Source organism: Punica granatum, chromosome 7, assembly GCF_007655135.1.
Source record: "Punica granatum isolate Tunisia-2019 chromosome 7, ASM765513v2, whole genome shotgun sequence".
NCBI classification, from domain to species: domain Eukaryota; kingdom Viridiplantae; phylum Streptophyta; class Magnoliopsida; order Myrtales; family Lythraceae; genus Punica; species Punica granatum.
In genome coordinates this window covers 16,103,574-16,126,659 of record NC_045133.1, presented here as the reverse complement: position 1 = coordinate 16,126,659, position 23,086 = coordinate 16,103,574, and the positions used below count along the sequence as shown (strand labels likewise).

The window sequence follows — 23,086 nt, the reverse complement described above, 5'->3', positions numbered from 1 at the left end:
ACGGTTTGTACTATTATGTTACAATTTTGAAACATTTTGTATCATCAAGTAGCAAGAAAAACTTTTTGGATCAACCTGATACATTAGTAAAACTTTTTGGACCACCAGTGTAATTTACCCTTATTTTAATCAAGTTGAAAGAAAAGGGCAAAATAGATAAGATAAAAAGAAACGGAGGATCCATCCGCATCCATGGAGAGACCATACCCGACCCGAACCGGCCCGGAAGCGGACCTTCTAAAGACACAGGATTCAACCTTCCCCAACCCACAAGCAACCCATCGGGGGAGAAGTCTCTGCGCTGGAGAAGTTCTGTCAGCTGATCGGACGGCAATGGCGGGCGTGTCCCTCAAGTGCGGCGACTGCGGAGCTCTGCTGAAGTCCGTCGAGGAAGCCCAGGAGCATGCCGAGCTCACCTCTCACTCCAACTTCGCCGAGTCCACCGAGGCCGTCCTCAACCTCATCTGCACCGCCTGCGGCAAGCCCTGCCGATCTAAAACAGTATCTCCATTCTACTCTCCCTTTAACCCCTTCTTCGCTTCGAGTGTCCAATTGGAGTGCGTGGGTAATGGGAATTTAGGTATTGGAATCTGAATCTGTCGTCTTAGTCGGAGTCTGATCAATTGGATGAAACCCTTGGGACTCCGCTTGCGTCACTGGCAACTTGTCTGTATTAATTCGATTATCGAGATCAATGGGATAATGCAATTGAAGTGTGTAGGCGATTCAATCAAAGTTCCTTTTTTCATGTGTATGTGTATTGTATAATCTCAATCCTCTGCTGGAATGATGAAAGATTTGGCTCTTGGTAGAAAGAACAGAGTTTTGTGAGTAATTATAATGGGCATTATGATAATAGAACAGTTTTATGCTCTATTGCACATTCAGGTTTACTCCCTTGTGATTTTTAAACTTTTCGCCAATTTCTGCTTCCGCTACTGTTTTAAAAGTTAGATGTAGAAGGATGATAGTGGAATTGTCTGTTTACCATAACTTCATGAAACTTGGCTGATGGCTTGTTTATATAAAGTTGAAATTTTTTAGGACCCTGAACTGAAATCTCCTCAGTACAAAACTTATACAATTGAGAGGAAGGATGTCTCATTTTTCTGCTATGGAGAAGTTCATGTGTAAGTCTTCAACATTTTCTTATCGGAGGTCCTTTCTTATAATGTCATTGTAAAGGAAAGCGATTTGCATACAAAGAGAACCGGGCACACTGAATTTGTGGATAAAACTTCAGAATCTGCAAAACCAATAAGCTTGGAAGTGCCTAAAGCTGCTGTGGAATCAGATGAACAGGTAGATGCAAGTACTAGCAGCCAATCTGAAGGTACTTTGGTGGTTTATATGTCTAAATTGCTGTACATGAGCTTGAGATAATTTTGTTGGGTGTTATTTGCATATTTTATTTGATGTTTCTAGACTTTGCATGGATTAATGGCTCTGTGCTAGTCAATTATCATCCTTATTCACAGATCTCCTGGTTTGCCATTGTTCAGAGATGATTGTGCCTGAGGTTGACAAGAAGCTGCTTGAGGAACTTGAATTAATGGGCTTTTCGACAGCACGGGCAACACGGGCACTTCATTATTCTGGTAAAATTCCTTTTTTTTTTCGTTCCTTTTGTCTGCTAAAATAATTCAGTGCTCCATTGTTATTGAAAATGTATGTACTATTACTGGTCTAGTATTTGCAATGAATCAGTTATCCTTGTTTTCTCATTTGTTGTTGGCTTGTTGCTTCTCATTTGGCACTTGGTATGACGAGTTTATTTGTCTATAAGAGATTCTTTTAATGAGGAACAATAGGTGAAATATTTTGATCTTTCTTAAGCAGTTAAAATATTTTTGGAATGTTTTTCTGCGGTTGGATCATGTGGAATTGTTTCAGCTGTCTGAGTAAAAGTGTCTTTCGTCTTCAGGTAATGCCAGTGTTGAAGCTGCTGTAAACTGGGTGGTTGAGCATGAGAATGACCCTGACATAGATCAGATGCCGTTGGTATGGTGATTTTTTGGTGGTGCTCTGATTGAATAGCTTTCCTATCTTTCTTTTTATTTATTTATTTATTTTTTTAAAGTTTGGGTTCAAATTTAAATCACAAACTGCAAATACGTCATTAGCACCAGATCTTATTTACATTCTCATTTTATCTTCTTCCTCATTTCTTTTCTTCTTGCGATTTCCCACTTGTTTACTCTTGTATACTTTTAGAACAATATAAGTGATGGTTTGGGGCATTTAAATGGTCAGGTGGCTATGTCACTCGCAAGTCATGCGACTAACATAAATTGTTGAAACTGTTAGGATTGGCTTGCCAGGCTAGTTATTCTGAAATGATTCTTTTAATGCACTTTTGAAATTCTTTATTTTGTTTTATTTTTATATTTATTTATTATGTTCAGAGGGATTGTCAAGCTGGTGCGCAAATTTTAGCTAACCATGCTTATAACTAATGGAATTTTCATTTCGTATGCTTATGGACTTAGTAATTGTCATATACTTGAGCTTACTTTGAGGCCTTGCAGATTCTTTTCTCAACGTCTTAGAAGTGTTTTCGTAATTTTAATAACTCAAAGCTTCTATAATTTATCCCTTTCTTTTTTTGTCTTTTTTGTGATTCAGGTGCCTGCTAACACGAAAGTTGAAGCTCCCAAGCCTACTCTTACACCTGAGGAAGTGAAGCTTAAAGCACAAGAACTCAGGTACCAAATGATAATATCCGTTTAACCAAAAAAAAGAACAAAGAAAATATCTGTTAACTGCTTGTTCTCACCTGGGATCTTGTGCTCTTCTGAATATATGCTAATTGCATGGCAGTAGTTCAATTTTCTGTTTTTTATGTGATGTTAATTTGAAATTATTATGACAAATAATCAATCTCAAACTTAAAAATTGAGCTCCAAGATAGAAGAGGTGGAGGACTTATGAATGAACATGCACTTCTTTGTATGTGGCAAGCATGAATTTTTTCCTTCTGCTTACACATTGCATACTTATAGAATTCCCTTCTGTAGGTACTATCTACATTCATATACATACAGTTAGTGGAAAAAGCCTCACTATATGCACTTTTTTTAATCGAGCGATAGGCCTAAATATCCAGAATGCAGACATATTTTGTCTTGTTGACAATGCAACTAAGTTTTCCATTTCTTTTTTCGTCACTTGTAGGGCTCAGGTTTTTCCCCCCCTTTCTATATTGCTTGAAAGGCTGTCTGAGAAGTGATTCCATATTACTATATAATCCGTAGGCACTTTAAGCAGCAGTTTTTCAACATCTGACATCTTCCTGTCAAAGATTGAACTCACACACAGAAAAACATTAATGAATTCCGTTTTATCTTTGACTAATGGTGTCTTGATGTCATGGCTTAACGACCTAAAGGGAGCGAGCTCGCAAGAAGAAAGAAGAGGAAGAAAAGAAAAAGGAAAGAGAACGAGAAAAGGTAATCCTACTGTAGTCTTATTAAGTTACACCACAGATTTTTTCATGTTGATAGTGCTTTTATTGTTGGGTTGCTCTTTTTAGTGCAATCTTGATCAGAAACTTAGGCTTGCTTGTGTTTTGTTTATGGGTTATTTGATGAAAAAAAAAAAGTTATCTTTTCAAGTGCTGCTTGGTGTTTGCATAATATAGTTTCTGTGAAGTTCTTACAAGTGACTATTAGCATTTTCAGACCTTCCTTTTATTCTTATTATTATTTTTTCCCTGATTTACCGGGCACATTAAAGTATATTGTAATCTTAGTTTCTGTATTACTATTACTATGTTGCAATTGGTAAGGCATATTTCTAGTTGTGCAAAACAAGCTTCCCAATTGTCGGCATGAGATATCTCTTAAGTTTGTCATTTTTTATCGCCACGCCCCCTCATTCTTATTTAATGCAAATCCATTCTAGACTTAAAAATACAAGCATTGATGAGTTCACTCTTCAATATGTAGGAGAGAATTCGTATTGGCAAGGAACTCTTGGAGGCAAAGCGAATTGAAGAGGAAAATGAAAGAAAAAGGTATCTAGCTGGCAGCGGTTAATTCAGCTTCTTACAGATTGCCTGTCATTATTTCTATTGGTTCAACAAGCACTATTTATTCTTACGAAGATAATGCTGATTATGTTCACTATTTCCAAGAGTGCTGGTGTTTTTATTAGTTTGGACTTCAGAACTATTTTTCATGATGTATTTGTCTGACCTAGGTTGTGTTTATTTGGACTTAAAATTTCAGCAGTCAATTTAAGTGCTGAAATCTTAAGATAAGTGCTTAATAGATTAAGTAAAAATTGTTTGGTGGAGCAAATGCTGAAAATTTGAAGTTCTTGGGACCTTATATTTTTCTGGAAATAAAAAAAAAATTGAAATAAAAAATAAAAAAAAGGGAAGTTGCAGCAGTTCGAAACATAGGGGCAGTGATGACTCCGCCACTGGCGAACTTGTCGGGGGTGGTGGAAGCCGGGATCAGAGTCATCACCGCCCCCTCCCATCCAGTCACCCTCTCTCTAGCCTTATGTGCAAAAATGTATATGGACCATTTTGCAAAGTTGAGAACGTTTGGGGGCACCGCAGCAAAGTTTGAAAAAGGTTTGATTGCTGAGCAATTAGCATAGCGTTTGATAACAAAATTAAGTTTGATTTAATTTGATTTAGTTTGATTTGAGGAGATGAAGACGAAATAGTTGGGAAAAGTATGTGAGAGAATTTTAAGAAGATAGAAAAGTAATGATTGTATTATTGAATTGAGGAAAAAGTTTGAATAGTTGAGTGAATTAATATTAAATAATTAGTTTAAATAATAGATAAGAAAAAGTATGGGAGAAAATTTAAAGAAAAAGATAAAAAAGTAATGATTGTGTTATTGAATTGAGAGAAAAGTAATGTTAAGTAAAATCAAATTTTGTTAGCAAACATATAAGTCACTAAATAGGTTCTCTCTCTCTCTCTCTCTCTCTCTCTCTCTCTCTAGCCTTATGTGCAAAAATGTATGTGGGACCATTTTGCAAAGTTGAGAATGTTTGGGGGCACCGCAGCAAAGTTTGAAAAAGGTTTGATTGCTGAGCAATTAGCATAGCGTTTGATAACAAAATTAAGTTTGATTTAATTTGATTTAGTTTGATTTGAGGAGATGAAGACGAAATAATTGGGAAAAGTATGTGAGAGAATTTTAAGAAGATAGAAAAGTAATGATTGTATTATTGAATTGAGGAAAAAATGTTAAAATTGAGGAAAAAGTTTGAATAGTTGAGTGAATTTAATATTAAATAATTAATTTAAATAATAGATAAGAAAAAGTATGGGAGAAAATTTAAAGAAAAAGATAAAAAAAAGTAATGATTGTGTTATTGAATTGAGAGAAAAGTAATGTTAAGTAAAATCAAATTTTGTTGCCAAACATATAAGTCACTAAATAAGTAGGCTTTTAGTTATTGAATCATAAAGTGCTTTTTTGACTTAATAAGTCAGTCAACTTTTTTTGCGCTAATCAGCTAAATCAACTTAAGAACTTAATTGGAGTAAACAAACGCCACCTTATTTTGTTTTCTCAGATTGTTGGCTTTACGGAAAGCTGAGAAAGAGGAAGAGCAGAGGGCCAGGGAGAAAATTCGTCAGAAGCTGGAAGAGGACAAGGTATATGTTCTGCTGTCCTCTCAATGTTTTGTTTTGAACTAGGAAAAAATGCCACTGCCTTTCTGAGTGCTGAAGTTTTGTCACAAACCAATAGTGCAAGTACGTGTAATAATTTATGAAATAATTCTTAGAAATGCTATTTTATTTTACAAGATGATTATCTCTAAACAGAATGATTCTATTGCCATTATTATACTTGTAGATACAAAAGAAAGATATGTATACAGGTCTCATAAACATTGGACATATTTATATCTAGAAAGATAAGTCTATTCAGTGGTTAAGTAATTGTGAAGGACTTCTTTTAGTATCTTACTTTTGATAGTTCCTATTGTTGCTATCTTAGTTCTGCTCAAAGAAATGAGTTCAGAACTACTTTTATTCCTATTTACTCAGGGCTGCTTCCATTTGCTCACTCGATTTGTTTCACACTTTGCAGGCAGAAAGGAGGAGGCGGCTTGGACTGCCACCAGAGGACCCTGCAGCTGCAACGCCATCAGCACCTGTTGTGCAGGAGAAAAAAGTGAGCAATCATTCGACATGCACATTTCAACAAAAAAATGGTCTATCTTATGTTTAGTCTTGTTCCAAATTGCAGAGCTCGTTGCCCGTTAGGCCTGCCACAAAGGCTGAACAGATGAGAGAATGCTTGCGATCCCTCAAGCAGAATCATAAGGTGCATCTGAACTTAATGTTGATTACACATGACTCTATATGTTGATTATAGGTGCCTAATATATCTTGTGTCAGAATTTCTTTAGGAATCTATGAGTTACTCAGATTCTGAACGTGTTTTCTCCTGATTTTAATATCTGGGTGGTGAACTAAATGTATCAGACATTTTGGACTAGTGAAAGAGAAAATCAGAAAACTGTACTAATGGGCTTCATCGCGTATTCATGCCTCATTTATGCAATGTTGTGTGTAGATGATGTATCTCAATAGTATAACTCTGTCATTTGAGCTGTTCTTTATTTAATCGCAGAACAGTGCTCTTGCTGACCACATCCTGTTTATTACATAAGTGGTTCTTGTGGATGGATACTTGATTCTTTTGCAGCTTGTAATAGTTGCTAGTCTCTCTACTTGGATGCTTATTTTATATGATTTGCAAAATATTTTCATTCTTATGACTGAATTAGGAGGATGACGCCAAGCTCAAGAGAGCATTCCAGACTCTACTGACATATATTGGAAATGTCGCCAAGAACCCCAATGAGGAAAAATTCAGAAAGATCCGAGTGACTAATCCATCTTTCCAGGTAAAGCAATATGTCATTATTTTAAGCAGGATGAAATAGCTGTCACTCTCAAAGGGGTGAACGACGCTACTTTTTTTTCTAGCCTTAATCATCTTTTTTTCTTCCCCACAAATGGTTGTTGGAATTATGGCTATATGACTGTAGACTGTAGGAGTTATAGGTATTAATGTTGTTACTGAGTAGCTCTGCAGTGTATTTGTCAACATCAAATTGACTTAATGAGAACTTAGAAATACTATTCAGTTCCTTGTCAATCCTAGATAAGCATGATTGATTTCTTATCTGATTAGGCTAGTATAATGCTTTTGGTTCTAGTAGTAAGAATAGTCTTTCGATTCCTCAGAGCAAATTGTTATCCAACTGACCCTATAATAAGAATACAGTCATTGTCAGCCTCCAGGCAGTTTACTTGGAAACTCTGGTACCCCGATGCTTAGACTGGAATATGAATAACTAGTGTTCTGGTTATTAAGGCTGAGGTTGTAATCTAAATTACCCGAGATTAGTTTCCGTGTTGAGTTTATTGTTTGATAAAACTGTGATATTTTATTTTGTGATGACCCGGTGCTTAGTCGACACATAAACAAATACAAATTCTGTGTTAGATGGTTATATTGGACTATGAGTGGGTGTCCTACTTCTAAAAGGTATAGGGTACGTGTCTTTCTGTCAAAAACTACGACTCTTGCTGGGGAAAATAAAATTTTCAATTTAAATTCATTCATCTTCAACCTATGCTCAGTTGCAATACACGAACTGGCTTTGCAGGAAAGAGTGGGTGCGCTGAAGGGAGGCATAGAGTTCCTTGAGCTTTGTGGGTTTGAGAAGATAGAAGGGGGTGAGTTCCTGTTCCTAGCTAGAGACAAGGTCGATGTGGCCGTGTTGAACTCTGCTGGGTCTGAGCTGGATTCTGCGATTAAAAATCCTTTCTTTGGCGTTCTATAAGCTTTGAACCGGGGTCTTCGGCAGAGTACGTTATGCATTTACTATATTTATTAAGGATCCTTTATCCAATTGCAGTATGCTGTCAAGCTTGAGTTTGTTTGCAAATCATGACCATACGGGCTTTAGCATCGAGGATTTTTGTACATGTTGGATTTTCTGGAGAGCCTCTCTTTATTAAGCTATGCTTCAAGCTGCTCGCTAATTACGGCATGAAAAGGCCCAGGTTGGATGTTGTAATTGTATCATTTGCCAAGTATTCTGGGAGATCCTAGCAAAAGAAAGGTATTCTGGGAGTTCCGGGTTTCCCTTTTTTGTGTTTCTGTATCATTACCCAGAAAGACACTAATACGATTATGCATTGCAAAGTTACCACCTTTGAAAATTGATTTTCCACAGCGGCTTCTCCAATTGGGTTGCGTGTTCTATGAGCCCCTAAAAACTTACACCATTAGCTCTTCATTTAATTTTATCTTTTAAATAAAATTTTACAGATTATCTTAGACTAAATTTCAAGCAGTATGTACTGTAAAATAGTACTTTTGTATATTTTGTTGCATGTTCAACCTTCCATCTTCTTCATCTCTCCATGGATTGTGAAGAGGAAATATTAACTGATGAAATTGATCTTCATGGGGATGAAATCTCGAAGACGATGACTGCAGTTCTTGCTCAAGCTGAGTTGTTGCAATGGATTAAAAAAGTTCGGTGAATCTGATGGGTTTGTGAGCATTTCTTAATGTATACCGTGGATTGTCCCCTTCATCCTTATACAATCTAAACAATAATTTTTCATCAAATTTTAGGACTTGGCATGTGTCATTTTGAATTTTTCTCCTTAATTAGCAATATGGATTAAATTACATTAAAAATTTACGGATTTAATAAGTTCAGAGATTTACACGAGATTAACAAAATTAATAAAAACACGATCTATTATTTCTTGGAACTCTTAAGGCTGTATGATCCAATGAAAGGAAAAATTAACTAAAGTAGACACAGTTCTGCCCGCGTAGGCACCCTCCTTTAGTCTCCCTTATCATCTTTTAACCATAAAAAAAGTTACATTTGCTGGAGAAGTGCAAATCCTCGAAGAAATGAAGAAGATGAAATAATGAACGTGTAAGAGACTATGCAAAAATACTTTTGTATATTTTGTGTACATTGTTTGGGATTGTTTCCTATAATAAGCTGTGATTGAATTAGGAAGTCAGTATTTTGTATAAGATGATTTGTACACTTTTAATTGAAAAATAATATTAAATAAAGAACTAATGGCGTTAGTCTTTGAGGTTAGATAAGGCATGTGGCTCAATTAGAGTGATCGCCTAAGAAAACATCAATTTCCATATGCAGTGAATCATATAAAAATTCGTTATATATACATTTGTATCTGTTATTATTATGCTGAAAGAAGACTTATTGGTATACTTTTCGTTTTCCAATGTTGCCCATACTCTAGTAATTTCATTAATTAAGGACATCTAAATCATCTAAATTAATTTCATTAATTTGAAAAAAACTAATTACCTACTCTGCCACGTATTTCTCCATTGCCCTTCATTTGCTCCTTCCTCTCTTTGCCATTTTGGTTTTAATTATATGAATAAAAATAGAAAAAAATTATTGTCGACAAAAATAATTCATTGATGGCAAAAAATAATATTTTTTTATGTGTCTTGTGACATAATCCTGCGTGGTGCCACAGTTATGCACAAGATCTCATCCCTCGAGACTTGCCAACTTCCTCTCACACTCTCTCCAATAACTTGCATACGCATAATGTTACATCTTGCATGTATCATTATGTATGTGTATATAAATGATATTATGATATATATTAGGCTCTTTTCTCCACTCACAATGCCCGTTAATAAAAAATTTCCTTTAGATGTAACATTCTCTTGCATGCATGCATATGCATAATATCACAAGTCTCAACTAGAAAAGATTTCAATGAAAATTGTTTTTCCAATGCATTTTCATTGGCTTTGGAATATCGATCTTTGTTTTAAACATAAAATAGATAGATATATTTAAGAACAATAAAAGTAAAGAAGAAAAGGGCTATGTTCCAAAAATAGTCCGTAAAAGTATCTACCACGCTGTCCGCGAGTATTGGAGAAAATTTTAAACATCCTATCTTATTTTTTAAATTTATAATTGAATATTGATTTATCGATTTCCTATATGATCTAAATAAACAAATAACAGTCATGTTTATTATTATGACTCCGCTGGAAGTGCGGGTATGCCTCTAATACTATTTTTTTTCCCCCTGCCTCTAAGACTATCTGTTAATACGTGCACCATGCCAGGTAATTTTTGTCAAATAAAAAACAATAAATAATCAACACATATAGTGATATTAAATCAAACAAAGGTATGTCAAAACCTATATATAGGTTTTGACATACCTTATATATATATATATGTCGCAATAAATATAATCGATTCACTCAGCGTATTAAACAAGTAATAAAGAGTAAGTAGAGTATTGTTCCCACGAGAACTGATTTAAGCTACCGCTAATTACTAGGATTAGAACAATTGGCTTTTATTCAAACAATTGCTTTTCGAGAGTTCTAACCTAACTAAAGTAATTGTAAAAATTAATAAAAACGATAAATCAATGGTGATACAATACCTAGAGCATACAAGTTCCCCTAAAACTATTTATAATCCGATCAATTACTTTTCTTGCTTTTAACTGATTGATTCTACTATTGACCTAGGATTTTGTATATACTTGTACGTCTTCTGATAGCTATAAGAATGTATCCTCATGTATCGAATTGGCTAGCACTATTCCTAGGCAATGGACTAGTGAGGATCCATTATGATTGAACCCTAATTGGCTATCTAAGGCGATTGATTATTCCTAATCCTCTCACAAATTAATCGTGTTTCCCAACTCGAATTAATCTTAGGTTATCATATCCCACACTTATACTTAGAATCCATTTCCTTTAGATCATCTAAGTTGCTAGAACAATCTAATTGGTGGCCAATCAATTAAATAGCATTAAAAATGGAATAGAATAAACACTGTCAACCAATCAATAAGCAAACAAGTAAAATCACAAATTGAAAACATACTCTAGGTTCCGTTGAAACCCTACGAAACGGAAATTAGCTCATAGTAATGGAGTTCAACAACCAAGAGATCAAAGAAGACATAATTAAACTAAAGAAGAGTAAAAGAAGAATCAAAGAAAACATGGCCAATCTTGGGCTTGGGTCGTCTCCGTCTTCTCCTTTGTCTCCCGTTGCTCTTCCACGTTCTCCTTCTTTTCCCTAGTGTCGACTCACTTCTTAGGCTCAACCAAATTCTAAATAAAAAAGAGAGAAATCCTAAAAATCCTCTAGAAGTCTACGATTCTAATTACCTAAAAATAAGAGTTTCACTTTCCAATTTGAATAAGAAAATCGCAACAAAATATCTTCTACAAATGTTGATTCTCAATCTCTTCTCGTCCTATCTTCCCTTCCAAGAAAGTATCCAGCATGTTTAGTCGCTCAAAATAAGACAAAGAAGCAGAAAATTCGCTAAGAAACTCGGCTGCAAAATGTGCTGCAGCACATTCGGAGTATGCCTAGGCACAGTTTTACAGAGTTGAATTGGTGGAATCAGATCTTTTGTGATGAGACACGATTGAAAATATGCTTAGGCACCATCCAGCTGAGACTAAATCTCTACTTCCTTGATAATTCGAAAATCTCCATCACGATCATTGGACTTCTCCATGCTTCCAAGGTTGTCCCTAAAACAATATACTCAAGATCAATAGCAAGAAGTCCATGGGAAACTCGAAAAACCAACTAAAAACGATTCAAAAGTGAATAAACATATAAAAATTGAACTCAAACTAAAACTATACGAAAACGAAACTAAAATAAGACAAACTCTAAGGCCTAGCAACCAATTCTTGCCCAAAATGTGATCTTTTAACTCGATTTTTACTGAGTTATCACACCCCCAAACTTAACATTTTGCTAGTTCTTGGCAAAACAAAAGATAAACTATCTCTCTCAAGACACTTAAGAACTATTCACACCACAAGAAAAGAAATAAATTAAGTTTCCCAAGAACATAAAATATTCATAAACAAATCTCCTATCATCTTAAATGTCATAACATGAAAATCTTATTGAGAAGTCTAACAAACCAATCTAGCAGATCCTCACTAGATAAGGGTTTACACTCAACTCTCAAGTGCTTAGGCTCATGTGTTTACACTCAAATCCATTCCATGACTATGCACACTACCATAAACTTGCTTTTCCATCCTATCTCCACTACTCAAACTATATACAAACATAAATAAGAGGGACTTTAATTTGGTTGTAACGTGGCTAGGTATCTCAACCAACTATTTGGTTGAAATATAAGGGGAAAGAAAATGGTTGAAACCCATATAAACTAAGTCCCGAGATCAAAGTCTTAAATTTTGTAAAATATCTCAATTTTGTCCTAAATTTTACTTTGTAACAAAAAAACCACATGTTTTGATAATTGTCTCAGATTTGGCCTCCGTTACTATTCCGTTAAAATTTCTGTCTATTTGCCTACGTGGACTTTATGGGACCCACCAAATTTGCACATCATTTGATCATCTTCTCTTTTCTTTAAAAAAATAACCTAAGTTTTCATAAAAGTCTCAGTGTTTTTGTTCGAGATTTTGATTTGTAATTTAAAAAAAATACATGTCAGCACTCAATTTTGGTCAACTAACTCTAGGAGATAACATCAATAGCATTTCTAATTACAACCTGGAAACTATTATAGAAGAAGACCCAGTAAATCCCGGGTTACTATTCACAGCCGGGTCAACCGGGTTAACCCGACTGTGAATAGTAGTCCGGGGTTTACTAGGTCTTCGTTTGTTATAGTTTCCGAGCTGTAGTCAAGAATGCTGTTGATGTTCTCTCCTAGAGCCGGTGGACCAAAACGGAGTGCTGACATGTATTTTTTTAAAATTACAAATCAAGATCTATAGCAAAATTGAGACTTTTATGAAAACTTAGGTTATTTTTGCAAAGAAAATAGAAGATGATCAACTGATGTGCAAATTTGGTGGGTACCATAAAGTCCACGTAGGCAAATAGACAAAAATCTTAACAGAATAGTAACAGAGGCCAAATCTGAGACGATTATCAAAACATGTGATCTTTTTTGTTACAAAGTAAAATTTAGGACAAAACTGAGACGTTTTACAAATTTTTTTTTTTTGTAATTATATGAAAACATGATCAATGTGGGTTAGGCTAGATGGCCTCCAAAGGCACGATTTCTTAGATTTTTGAATTTTTTGAATATTTAATTTATAAATTTTTAATAAATTTTTACAAATTAAAAATATGTTTATCGATATTTTCTAAAATATATTTATCTTTATGATTTGGTGTAGAGTGATCCTTAAATATAATAGATATATAATGAATCGATATTATTATATTTAGATTACATCATATATTTTATAGATACACGAATTATATTTAATTTTCAAAAAGTAAATCAGATTATATTTTCTTCTAAATTCTGTATAATACTTATAAATGGGAAGCACCAACTGTACGTCTATCATTAGAGGCTAGCTCTTAAAAAAGTATGTCTACCACAAGCACCACCAGACATGAGCTCTCTCAAATAGCACGCCTACCACAAGCACATGGTGCGTTAGATTTTTTGCTTTTTATCGTTTCATTTAGTATGAAAACCATAATAAACTAATATCATCTTTTTTTCTTTTTTGTACGTCTACTTATGTTCTCATAAAAAATTATTTTTCATAAAAATGTCATTTTTCTCAACATGTTGTCCTTTGAATTTTTTCTTGATATACATATATATTTAAATTGAAGGCGAGTTTTTTTAAAAATTGTCTATTGTTAGATATGAAGTGAGTTTTTGGATTAATGTTTTTCTTTTTATTACTTATGTACAATTAATAGCTTTAAAATGTTTGGATTGCTAAATGAAATTTTGTGAAATTTTCAAATTACCTAATTATATATATATATATATCACGTCAAATTCAGAATAAGGAATGTTATTATGTTGCACATTAGAAGGATGTCCTTTTATACTTCTTTAATATAGTTTTTCATATATTATTCGTCAATGTAAGTTACCATTAGCCATATATTTAAAAATACATTTTTAAATTATTATGATTTTTAAATAATTAAGAAAAATTAAATTATGTAACGATTTCTCTCATGCAACGCTCGGGCTCCATGACTAGTATATATATAAAGTTTAATACTATTAAATTTCCATTGGGCTTATACGGGCTCGGGCCCATATCCACTTAAAAGCTCAAGCTGATAAGTGGTGGTACCCAAGTCTCATATAAACCCATGGATATTCTTTTTCTTTTCCGATGTGGGATTTATCTCATTTTTACTCCTCAACACCCGCCCTCACGTGCAACGTGTGGTCTATTTCTGCCTACACGTTGTCACGTGCCCTTAAACACCCGCCCTCAACAATTGACCTCGAACCGGGCTCTTCTTCCGTGCTCGGGAAGGGGGGACTAACACGAGGCGCACACTTTGGCTGCACTCGGACATATTGGGTTTGACGCGATGTGGGTGCGCACACGCGCGTGGGCGCGCTATGCATAACCTGGGCTCTGATACCATATTAAATTTCCATTAGGCTTATACGGGCTCGGGCCCATATCCACTTAAAAGCTCAAGCTGATAAGTGGTGGTACCCAAGCCATATATTAACCCATGAATTTTCCTTTTCTTTTCCGATGTGGGATTTATTCCATTTTACTCCTCAACACCCGCCCTCGCGTGCAACGTGTGGTCTATTTCTGCCTACAAGTTGTCACGTGCCCTTAAACACCCGCCCTCAACAATTGACCTCGAGCCGGGCTCATCTTCGGTGCTCGAGTGAGGGGGGACACTAACATGAGGCGCACTCTTGGTTGCACTCAACATACTGGGCCTGGCGTGGTGTGGGTGCGCACACTCGCGTATGCACGCATATGTGTAACCTAGTCTCTGATACCATATTAGATTTCCAATTGGGCTTATACGGGCTCGGGCCCATATCCACTTAAAAGCTCAAACTGATAAGTGGTGGTACCCAAGTCTCATATAAACCCATGGATATTCTTTTTCTAATACCATGTAATAAATAGGGTTAGGGAGGTAATGTTTACTGATATAAGGCTAGAAAGATCAATATATATGCAATAAATAGGGTTAAAAATATAAATGTTTATTAAAATATCAATTTAAATAATATTTACTTCTATGTCTAATTTAGATCGAATTTAATTTAAAAATAAAAATTAGAAAAGAAACTTTACTTGAATTAATTTATGTTGGTATTTTTGCTCTCATTCTGAAATATTTTATTTAAAAAAAATTAATTTTTAATTGATAGGTTAACTGTACAATTTATAAACGAATTAAAACTTACAAGCACAAAGTTCAATATATTGTTAGACTATTACAAATCTTCTATTATTTTAAATTTAAGCTAGAAAATTTATTTTAGCAAATAAAATTTATATTATATATAACAAATTAATTATTTTATGTGCATAAAACTACAATTGTTTGTACTTTGAATATGCATAAACTTTAGTTGAATTTATTTATATAGATATCTTTGTCCTCAATATGGAAAATTTTATTGTAAAAAATTAAATTTCTAAGTAATAAATTAACTGTACAATCTATAAATAAACTAAAACTTATAAGTACAAAGTTCAATATATTATTAGAAAATTGCAATACAAATCTCCTATCATTTTAAATTTATGTTGGAAAATTTATTATAGGAAATAAAGTTTATATTGTATATAACAAATTAATTATTTATGTGCATAAAAGTACCATATAGTTATATGTACTTTAGATCCTGCATAGTTTATGGAAACTACTTTATTCAAAATGAAATTATAATTAAATTTAAAAAAATATAAAAATTCTCCACCGGGAAAAAAATAATTATAATCACATTTACAACAAAAGGTTCAACAAATCTCTGTAGAAAAATTATCCGTGTAACGCACAGGTGAAAAAAGACTAGTATTTATATATAATACGAATAAAAATAGTAGAATTTATTTAAATGAAATTAAAAGGTAAATTCACCATGGAGCTTAGGGTTCCATAGCTTAACTTACCTGGGGCACGAATGTCTTGGAATAAATTGCACAACGCACAATTAGTATAAAACATTTAATGGATGTAATTCTTTAATACAAAAACTAAAATTCGTAACAATCGAGTAAAACTTCCTGTAAAAATTACAATGTTATAAACCATCAATTTGGGCTTAAGTCGTCAATACCGGTTAACATGGCTCCTTTGTGGTTGTTGACATGTCAAGCTTTCTTGACGTGACTTCTTCATGGCGGTTGATGTGGCATTTTTATTAAATTAAAACATAAAAGAAGAATAAATTTGATTTAAAAAAAATAAAAAAATAAAATGAAATAAAAAATAAATATAAAGCTTTAATAATTAAATAAAATAAAAAGAGAAAAAAAAAAGAAAGAGAGGGAGAATATATTAGTCGGAGAAGGGGTTGGTACCCCCCAATTCGAGGGATCTCGGTTGAGATCTCCATTTGAGATCCTTATGCCCGTTGGCGACCTCCATTGAGGGGATGGTGGCCAGCTGTGGTGCACCTACACCAAGGATCTCACTTGAAATCTCAACTGCAGGATCTCGATCTTGATTGAGATCCCTGAAAATTAGGGGTCGAGGCGCCCCTGTTGGCCACCCTGCCTCAAGATTTCAAATTAGATCCCTCGAATCGAGGGGTGGTGTTGTTATTACGGGTCATCACTCCTCTCAATAGAGGTCGCTGTAAGGTTATGGGCCCGACTATTTTTTAATTTAACTTTTAGTTTTAAGTTTTATAATTATTTAATCTTTAAATTTTCCTATTTAAATTTATTTTTTATTTTATTATTAATATTAATTTTGATTTCTTGAATTTAAAATCAACACGTCAATAACACGTAAGAGCCACATAAACATGTCAGCAACCACAAAAGAGCATGTCGGCATCTATTAACATGGTTAGCCTAAATTTGACGGTTTGTATAATATTGTTACATCTTAAAAAAAACAAAATTTATACTTGATTGTTACGATTTTTAATTTATATACGAAAGTGTTACTTTCATAAAAGGTTTCATATTGACTATGCGATTTACTCCACTTTTTGCTCTAGGAATGTTTTATAATTGTTTAGTTAATAATTTTGCTAGAATTAAAAACTTGATATATTAGTTTCCCTTCTATTATTTGTTATAAGTCAACTGTTCATATATTTTGTAGGTATTATATATTGTAACTAAAAAAAAAATACTCAACTGATTTCTACTTTTTTAGATTCCTTTTCCAGTTTTCTGATTTTACATGACATTCGATTAGTATTACACTATACCACCTTTTTATGATACAAGTTTCTCTCAATAATTATCAAATTTCAGAACAATCGTTGCGCAATGCATAGATCTTTATGTAATTTTCCTTGAATTTGTAGTGGTTGTGTTCGTTTAGTGCCTAGAATCGATATATTTAAAAACAATACATAAAAGTAAAGAAAAAAGCGGAGATATGTCTTCTTTCAATTTCCACCGTCTAGTGTGCCGATTTTCAACGATGTTGTTGGGGCTTTCTTACCCCGCCGTTATTGTGTGTAGTTTCTTTTTCTCATGCTAAATGGGCTTCGGCCCCGTCAAACTATCCAAAAAGAGGGTTGTTTCAAAACAGCCTGTACATATACGAAGCCCACGTGCTGTATTTGTTTCACTAACTAATCAGAAAATACGGTTGCACAATATCTCATAGCATTTAGCTATTTTGAATAGCCATCCACAATAAAGAAAACAGTTCCTTAACAGACACAAAACGGCACGAGATTCGTTCTTCTCCCTGTCTTACTATAAAGATAACATTGTCCAATGCTTTCTATCATCCCACATCAATCTTTCTTTTTTTTTCAAACAATATAATCATCTCTTCGCGAAGTTCGTGATGGCGTCTTCAATCCTCTTGGTTGGTCTGGTCGCCGTTTGCTTGGCCTTTGTCTCTAGCGTCCAGCCCGCCGAAATCCCGCTTCAAGATTTCTGTGTAGCAGACTCAAAGAATTCAGGTAGCCGGATAGCTCTCCTCGGTTTATCTCGAGTATGGTACTTTCTATGGAACTTTGATATGTCAAAGGCCAGCCATTTGATATGTCAAGGCCAGCTAGCTTGACATGTGATCACTGAAACTTTTCAGTTTCTTGTTGCAGCATCAGGAAATGGTTTCGCTTGCAAGAATCCTAAGACAGTGACCGCGGATGACTTCTTCTTCATCGGACTCCATATTGCAGGCAACACCTCAAACCCTGCTGGGTCCAAGGTTACCCCCGTGTCGGTCGTCCAGTTGCCTGGGCTCAACACTCTAGGGATCTCAATGGTTCGTCTTGACATCGCTCCATGGGGGGTCAACCCACTCCACACGCACCCACGTGCCACCGAAGTCTTGACCCTTCTGGAGGGCAGCCTAGAGGTCGGATTCGTGACTTCCGGCCCTGAGAACTGGCTCGTCCGCAAGGTCCTGAAGAAGGGTGATATTTTCGTGTTCCCAGTCGGGCTCGTCCACTACCAAAGGAATGTTGGTTACGGAAATGCTGTTGCCATTGCAGCTCTTAGCAGCGAGAATCCGGGGGTAATCAAAGTTGGCAATGCTGTGTTCGGCTCGAAGCCTGATATACCCCACGACGTCCTCGTAAAGTCTTTCCAGGTCGATCAAACTATCATCACCCGGATGCAAGCCAAGTTTTAGAAGGTGTACGTGCAAGCAGTGCACTTGAAAGTAATTCAATGGCCGTCAAAATTTGCCCAAATTCCAGTGGTTATTGAGACAATTGTTGCCATTTCTTTGACTGAATCCTCAATCATATTTAATTTCTTCGAGAAGCAAATCTAGTTAACTACACTATATCGCAATGTGGGGTAGTTAACTAGAATATGAAAAAAAAAATGGATAACACAAGTTCGAATGTCGGGAGAGCACTTGTTGGGATGGAGAACACTACTACATGGTCCATCGATAACTTCCGGAACTACAAGACATATATTACCTTTAATGTTACGTTTTTTTTTTAAATGAACGTAGATTGACAAACATTCGAAAGTCAGGTAAGGCGTTTGGTTTTCAATTTGAATAAGTGATCTAACTCAACTTAAATCTGTGCATTGATTGCAAATGTTAATAAATATATTAATATGTGAGACTATATATATAAATATATATACCCATGTATTTATAGATATAAAAGGATATGGGAAATCTATTATTAAAAAATTGATGATAAAAAGTATATGAGAAATTTATTATTAAAAATTTGATTATAAAAAGTAATGAAAATTTATTACTAAAAATTGATTATAAAAAAAGATTAGAAAAAAATATGAGTGAAAAAATTTTATTAAATGGAAGAAAACGACAAAATAGTAAAGATTATATTGTTGAATTTGGGAAAAAATAGAGTTGAGTTGAGTAAAATTATTATTTGAAATACAAACAAATAAATGATTTAAGCTTGAAGTACAGCCACATTGAATCGTATATTTACAAACAAACATATATCAATCGGTCCATCGAGACATTCCTAGTTGGTTCGGGACTCATCCACTAAATTACCGACTTGCCTTGAGTATTTTAGGCATCGGCCAAGACCCCATACGGATCATCTCATATACAAAACTAATGATGTGTGGGTTTTAAGATCCATGACATGGAAAATCGACTCAAGAGGTAGTTTGTTTTGGGCCAAGTTCGTTAATTTTTGTCCTTTAAAGACACCTCTTGAGACAAGCGAGTGGTTTTTGCTCTGATAATCTTTGCTTTGGTCTCTCGTGCCTATTTGACCTTAGATTTAGATATTTCATTAAAAAGTTTATCTGAAAAACTTGAATAAGGACGCCAAGAGAACAGATCAAGCTATATATGTAGATTATGTTCCACTTGCGAAATTCCATTCCATCACAGGATGAATGGTTTCCAAGCTTAGCTCCAGCAAGGTCATGACAATATTGATGCTACCGATCACGTCGCATAGTTCAGTATTGGCTCTAACTGCAAGGAGAGATGGTGACAGATCTTAGGCTACCGACCACCTCTAGGCGTTGGCCCCTCTGCCGCCTCTTTCCTTCTGAAGTTTTTGTTCTTCTTAATGACGAACACCGCCTTGATCAAGGTTACCTATGCCTCAGGCCTAGAATAGGTTCGTGAGTTTCATTTTGTTATTTTAAATTTTCTTTTAAAATAAAATTTTCCCTTTAAAAGGTTTGAGAAAATGACATGAGAAAAAAGGTAATTAAGGGGAAAAGTACGCAAAGTTACACGATATAAACAAAAAAAAAAGTATAAGAAAATGGCAAAAACAGAATAACTAACAAACTTAGAGCTTTAAATGCATAATAAAATTTTGGTAGATTCTCCAATGACATTCCAACTCGTGCTCTATGATGGAATACTAATTGTAGCCATTAAATTTTACCAACTTTTGATCTCATCCGTACATTATTTATAAAATCTACTATAGTATTTCTAGTCATTTATATTTTCATTTCATAATTTTTGCTTACAATACTATACCACTGTTTTCGAATATTCAGTCAGATGTACCAACCATATTCCGTCACGTCACCGAACCGAACCATAAAAAATTGATTTTTAAAGAAAATAGGTCTAATATAAAGCTGGATACATTAGCGACACGTCATCGATATGTAAGCGGATTTTTATTTATATACACGTCACCGATCCCCCAATTTTATTGTACTCGACTTGTGGCTCGATGAATTTGTGACGCCATTAAATATCTATGAACCAAAATGTTGTCATTAGTATTACAAGGACTAGAAAAAATTAGAGTTCCACCATAGAACATAATTTGACGTTCCATTAGAAAATTTGCCCTAAATTAGCACAGACTTTGGATTTTTTGTCTAAAAAAACATGTACCATTGAAAAATTCCTAAATCTAGCACTTACTTTAAAATTAGCCTAAAAAAGCACAATGTTTCAAAAATTTTCCTAATTTAGCATGCGGTTAGCTTTCTTCCATTCTCCTCCGTCAAATACTTATGTGGCTGTTAATTTAGTCCAACTAGCCGTCATCTTCCACTTGTAACAAGCCCATTGGCGGGCCCATTCCCTCCAATAACTCTTTCTCCTCCCCAACTCTGCCCTTTTCCCAATTCTTCCTCTTCCCCAAGCAGCCAACACCAAAGCATAGAACGCGGCCTTCATCGAGCTTCAAACCGACTCCACCTCCGGAACGACTCCACTCCGGACCGACTCCCCTACTCTTGCTCTTTGTTCTTGCTGCAATTGCTCATGTCAGTTCTAGGCCTGATCCATCCCTTTTTCATCCTCTTCTACTCTTTTTACTGTTGTTGGTTGTTTCTGCAAGGTTGAGTTCTTGTGAGCCATGAAAGTGGCATGGAGGTGGAAGAGATCCAGACACAAGCCCCCCTTCCAAGGTCCCTCGCATCGACCGCGACTCTCTTAAATGTTGGGGTTAGGGATGTACTCAACCAAACAATAACGCAGCGATTAATCTTCCTCCCCTTCTAGTGTAATCGAGATAGGAACTAATCAAATCAACCAATAAGCAGTAAAGTAAAACAACACCAAGAATTTTACGTGGAAAACCCCAATGTGGGGAAAAACCACGGGACCAACTCCGAATCAACGATCCATTATGAAGGTTATACAATGTTTTTCATCAAGGGTAAACCCTTGGATCACCAAACTCAAGAGAAACACTCTCTTGGATCACCCAAATACTAAATTCGTCACCCACACCGGGTGGTTCACAAAATCAGCTGAAACAGCACCTACAGAGCTCGAATAGAAATTCTGACCGTTCAGAAGTTAGCCCCACGTGTTGTGAAGCTGCTGTCAAAATTTCGTCCCAATCGGAGTTCGTTTGATGTCCCGATCGAGGTTTGATCTCCAGCTGCGCGCTGCCCCTGTTGAGCAGAATTCGGCTCTGCTCTTCCTTTGTTCTTTGTGCTGTTTTTCTGTTTGCAGCTCCTCTGCCGCTGCTGTCTACACTCTGCTGCTACTGCAGTCTGCTGCTGCTTTTATACCTCAGCTGATTTGCTGAAGAATAAACCCTAACAAAATGGGTTCTTGGGCTTATTAAGGCCCGATAAAAGCCCAATACAATTTGAGCCCAACTTCCTCCAAATTGGAGGGATACCCAACAAACTCCCCCTCCCGACTATTTGGAGGCTTCAAGCATACCGGCTATACTTCGGCAAACATGAAGTTTCTCCCTAGCGAGAGGTTTTGTCATCATATCAGCTCCATTCTCATCAGTGTGTACTTTGTCTAGCTTCACCAGCTTAGACTCCAACACATCTCTAATCCAATGAAACTTGATATCGATATGCTTCGACCTCGAATGGAAAGTGGGATTCTTGCAAAGATGAATGGCGCTTTGACTATCACAGTGTAGAACATACCTTTCTTGCTTCAAGCTCAACTCTTGCAAAAACTTTTGCAACCACAACATCTCCTTGCAACCTTCGGTCACCGCAATGTATTCGGCTTCCGTTGTAGACAAAGCGATGCACTTTTGAAGCCTTGACTGCCATGAAATAGCTCCCCCTGCAAAAGTCATCAAGTATCCCGAAGTGGATTTCCGGGAATCAATATCTCCTGCCATATCCGCATCCGTATAGCCCACTAACTCCGGCTTACCAGTGCCAAAGTGTAAACACACCTTGGATGTTCCTCTGAGATACCTCAGAATCCACTTAACTGCATTCCAATGCTCTTTCCCCGGATTGGAGAGAAAACGACTAACCACACCAACAGAATGAGCGATATCTGGTCTTGTACAGACCATGGCATACATCAAATTTCCTACAGCTGATGAGTAAGGAACTTTCTTCATCTCTTCTTTCTCCTTCTCACTTGTAGGACATTGCTTCGAGCTAAGTTTGAAATGAGAAGCAAGTGGTGATGAAACTGGTTTAGCATTACCCATGTTGAACCGATCCAAAATCTTCTCGATGTACTTCTCTTGAGAAAGCCACAGCTTTCCACTTGATCTGTCACGAGAAATATGCATCCCAAGGATCTGCTTTGCCGGTCCCAAATCCTTCATGGCAAAGGACTTGTTGAGCTCCTTCTTCAACTCTATAATCTTGCTCATATCATGACCAACAAGTAGCATATCATCCACATATAACAGTAAAATGAT

At 35.5% G+C, this 23,086-nt stretch overlaps 2 protein-coding genes across 2 annotated transcripts; both read left to right on the top strand.

Annotated features, from left to right (window-relative positions):
* Positions 1–252: 252 nt before the first annotated feature.
* LOC116214153 (vicilin-like seed storage protein At2g18540) lies at positions 253–8,215 on the top strand. Its single transcript, XM_031549475.1, has 12 exons — positions 253–501; positions 1,186–1,333; positions 1,503–1,598; positions 1,925–2,001; positions 2,626–2,705; positions 3,389–3,449; positions 3,948–4,015; positions 5,545–5,626; positions 6,066–6,149; positions 6,225–6,302; positions 6,769–6,888; positions 7,657–8,215. Exons 1-12 carry the CDS (start codon positions 334–336, stop codon positions 7,831–7,833), a joined length of 1,239 nt encoding a protein of 412 aa, XP_031405335.1. The 5' UTR covers positions 253–333; the 3' UTR covers positions 7,834–8,215.
* Positions 8,216–17,850: 9,635 nt separating this feature from the next.
* LOC116215487 (putative germin-like protein 2-1) lies at positions 17,851–18,645 on the top strand. The gene is made up of 2 exons (XM_031551212.1): positions 17,851–17,968; positions 18,110–18,645. Exons 1-2 carry the CDS (start codon positions 17,851–17,853, stop codon positions 18,643–18,645), a joined length of 654 nt encoding a protein of 217 aa, XP_031407072.1.
* Positions 18,646–23,086: the final 4,441 nt, after the last annotated feature.

Excerpts from the sequence above, each read along its gene's own strand:
- LOC116214153 (XM_031549475.1), top strand. The coding sequence starts at position 334 with ATGGCGGGCGTGTCCCTCAAGTGCGGCGACTGCGGAGCTCTGCTGAAG. Across the intron at positions 502-1,185 it reads AGCCCTGCCGATCTAAAACA|GAAAGCGATTTGCATACAAA; the intron begins GTATCTCCATTC and ends GTCATTGTAAAG. Across the intron at positions 6,303-6,768 it reads CCCTCAAGCAGAATCATAAG|GAGGATGACGCCAAGCTCAA; the intron begins GTGCATCTGAAC and ends TGACTGAATTAG.
- LOC116215487 (XM_031551212.1), top strand. The coding sequence starts at position 17,851 with ATGGCGTCTTCAATCCTCTTGGTTGGTCTGGTCGCCGTTTGCTTGGCC. Across the intron at positions 17,969-18,109 it reads AGCAGACTCAAAGAATTCAG|CATCAGGAAATGGTTTCGCT; the intron begins GTAGCCGGATAG and ends TTCTTGTTGCAG.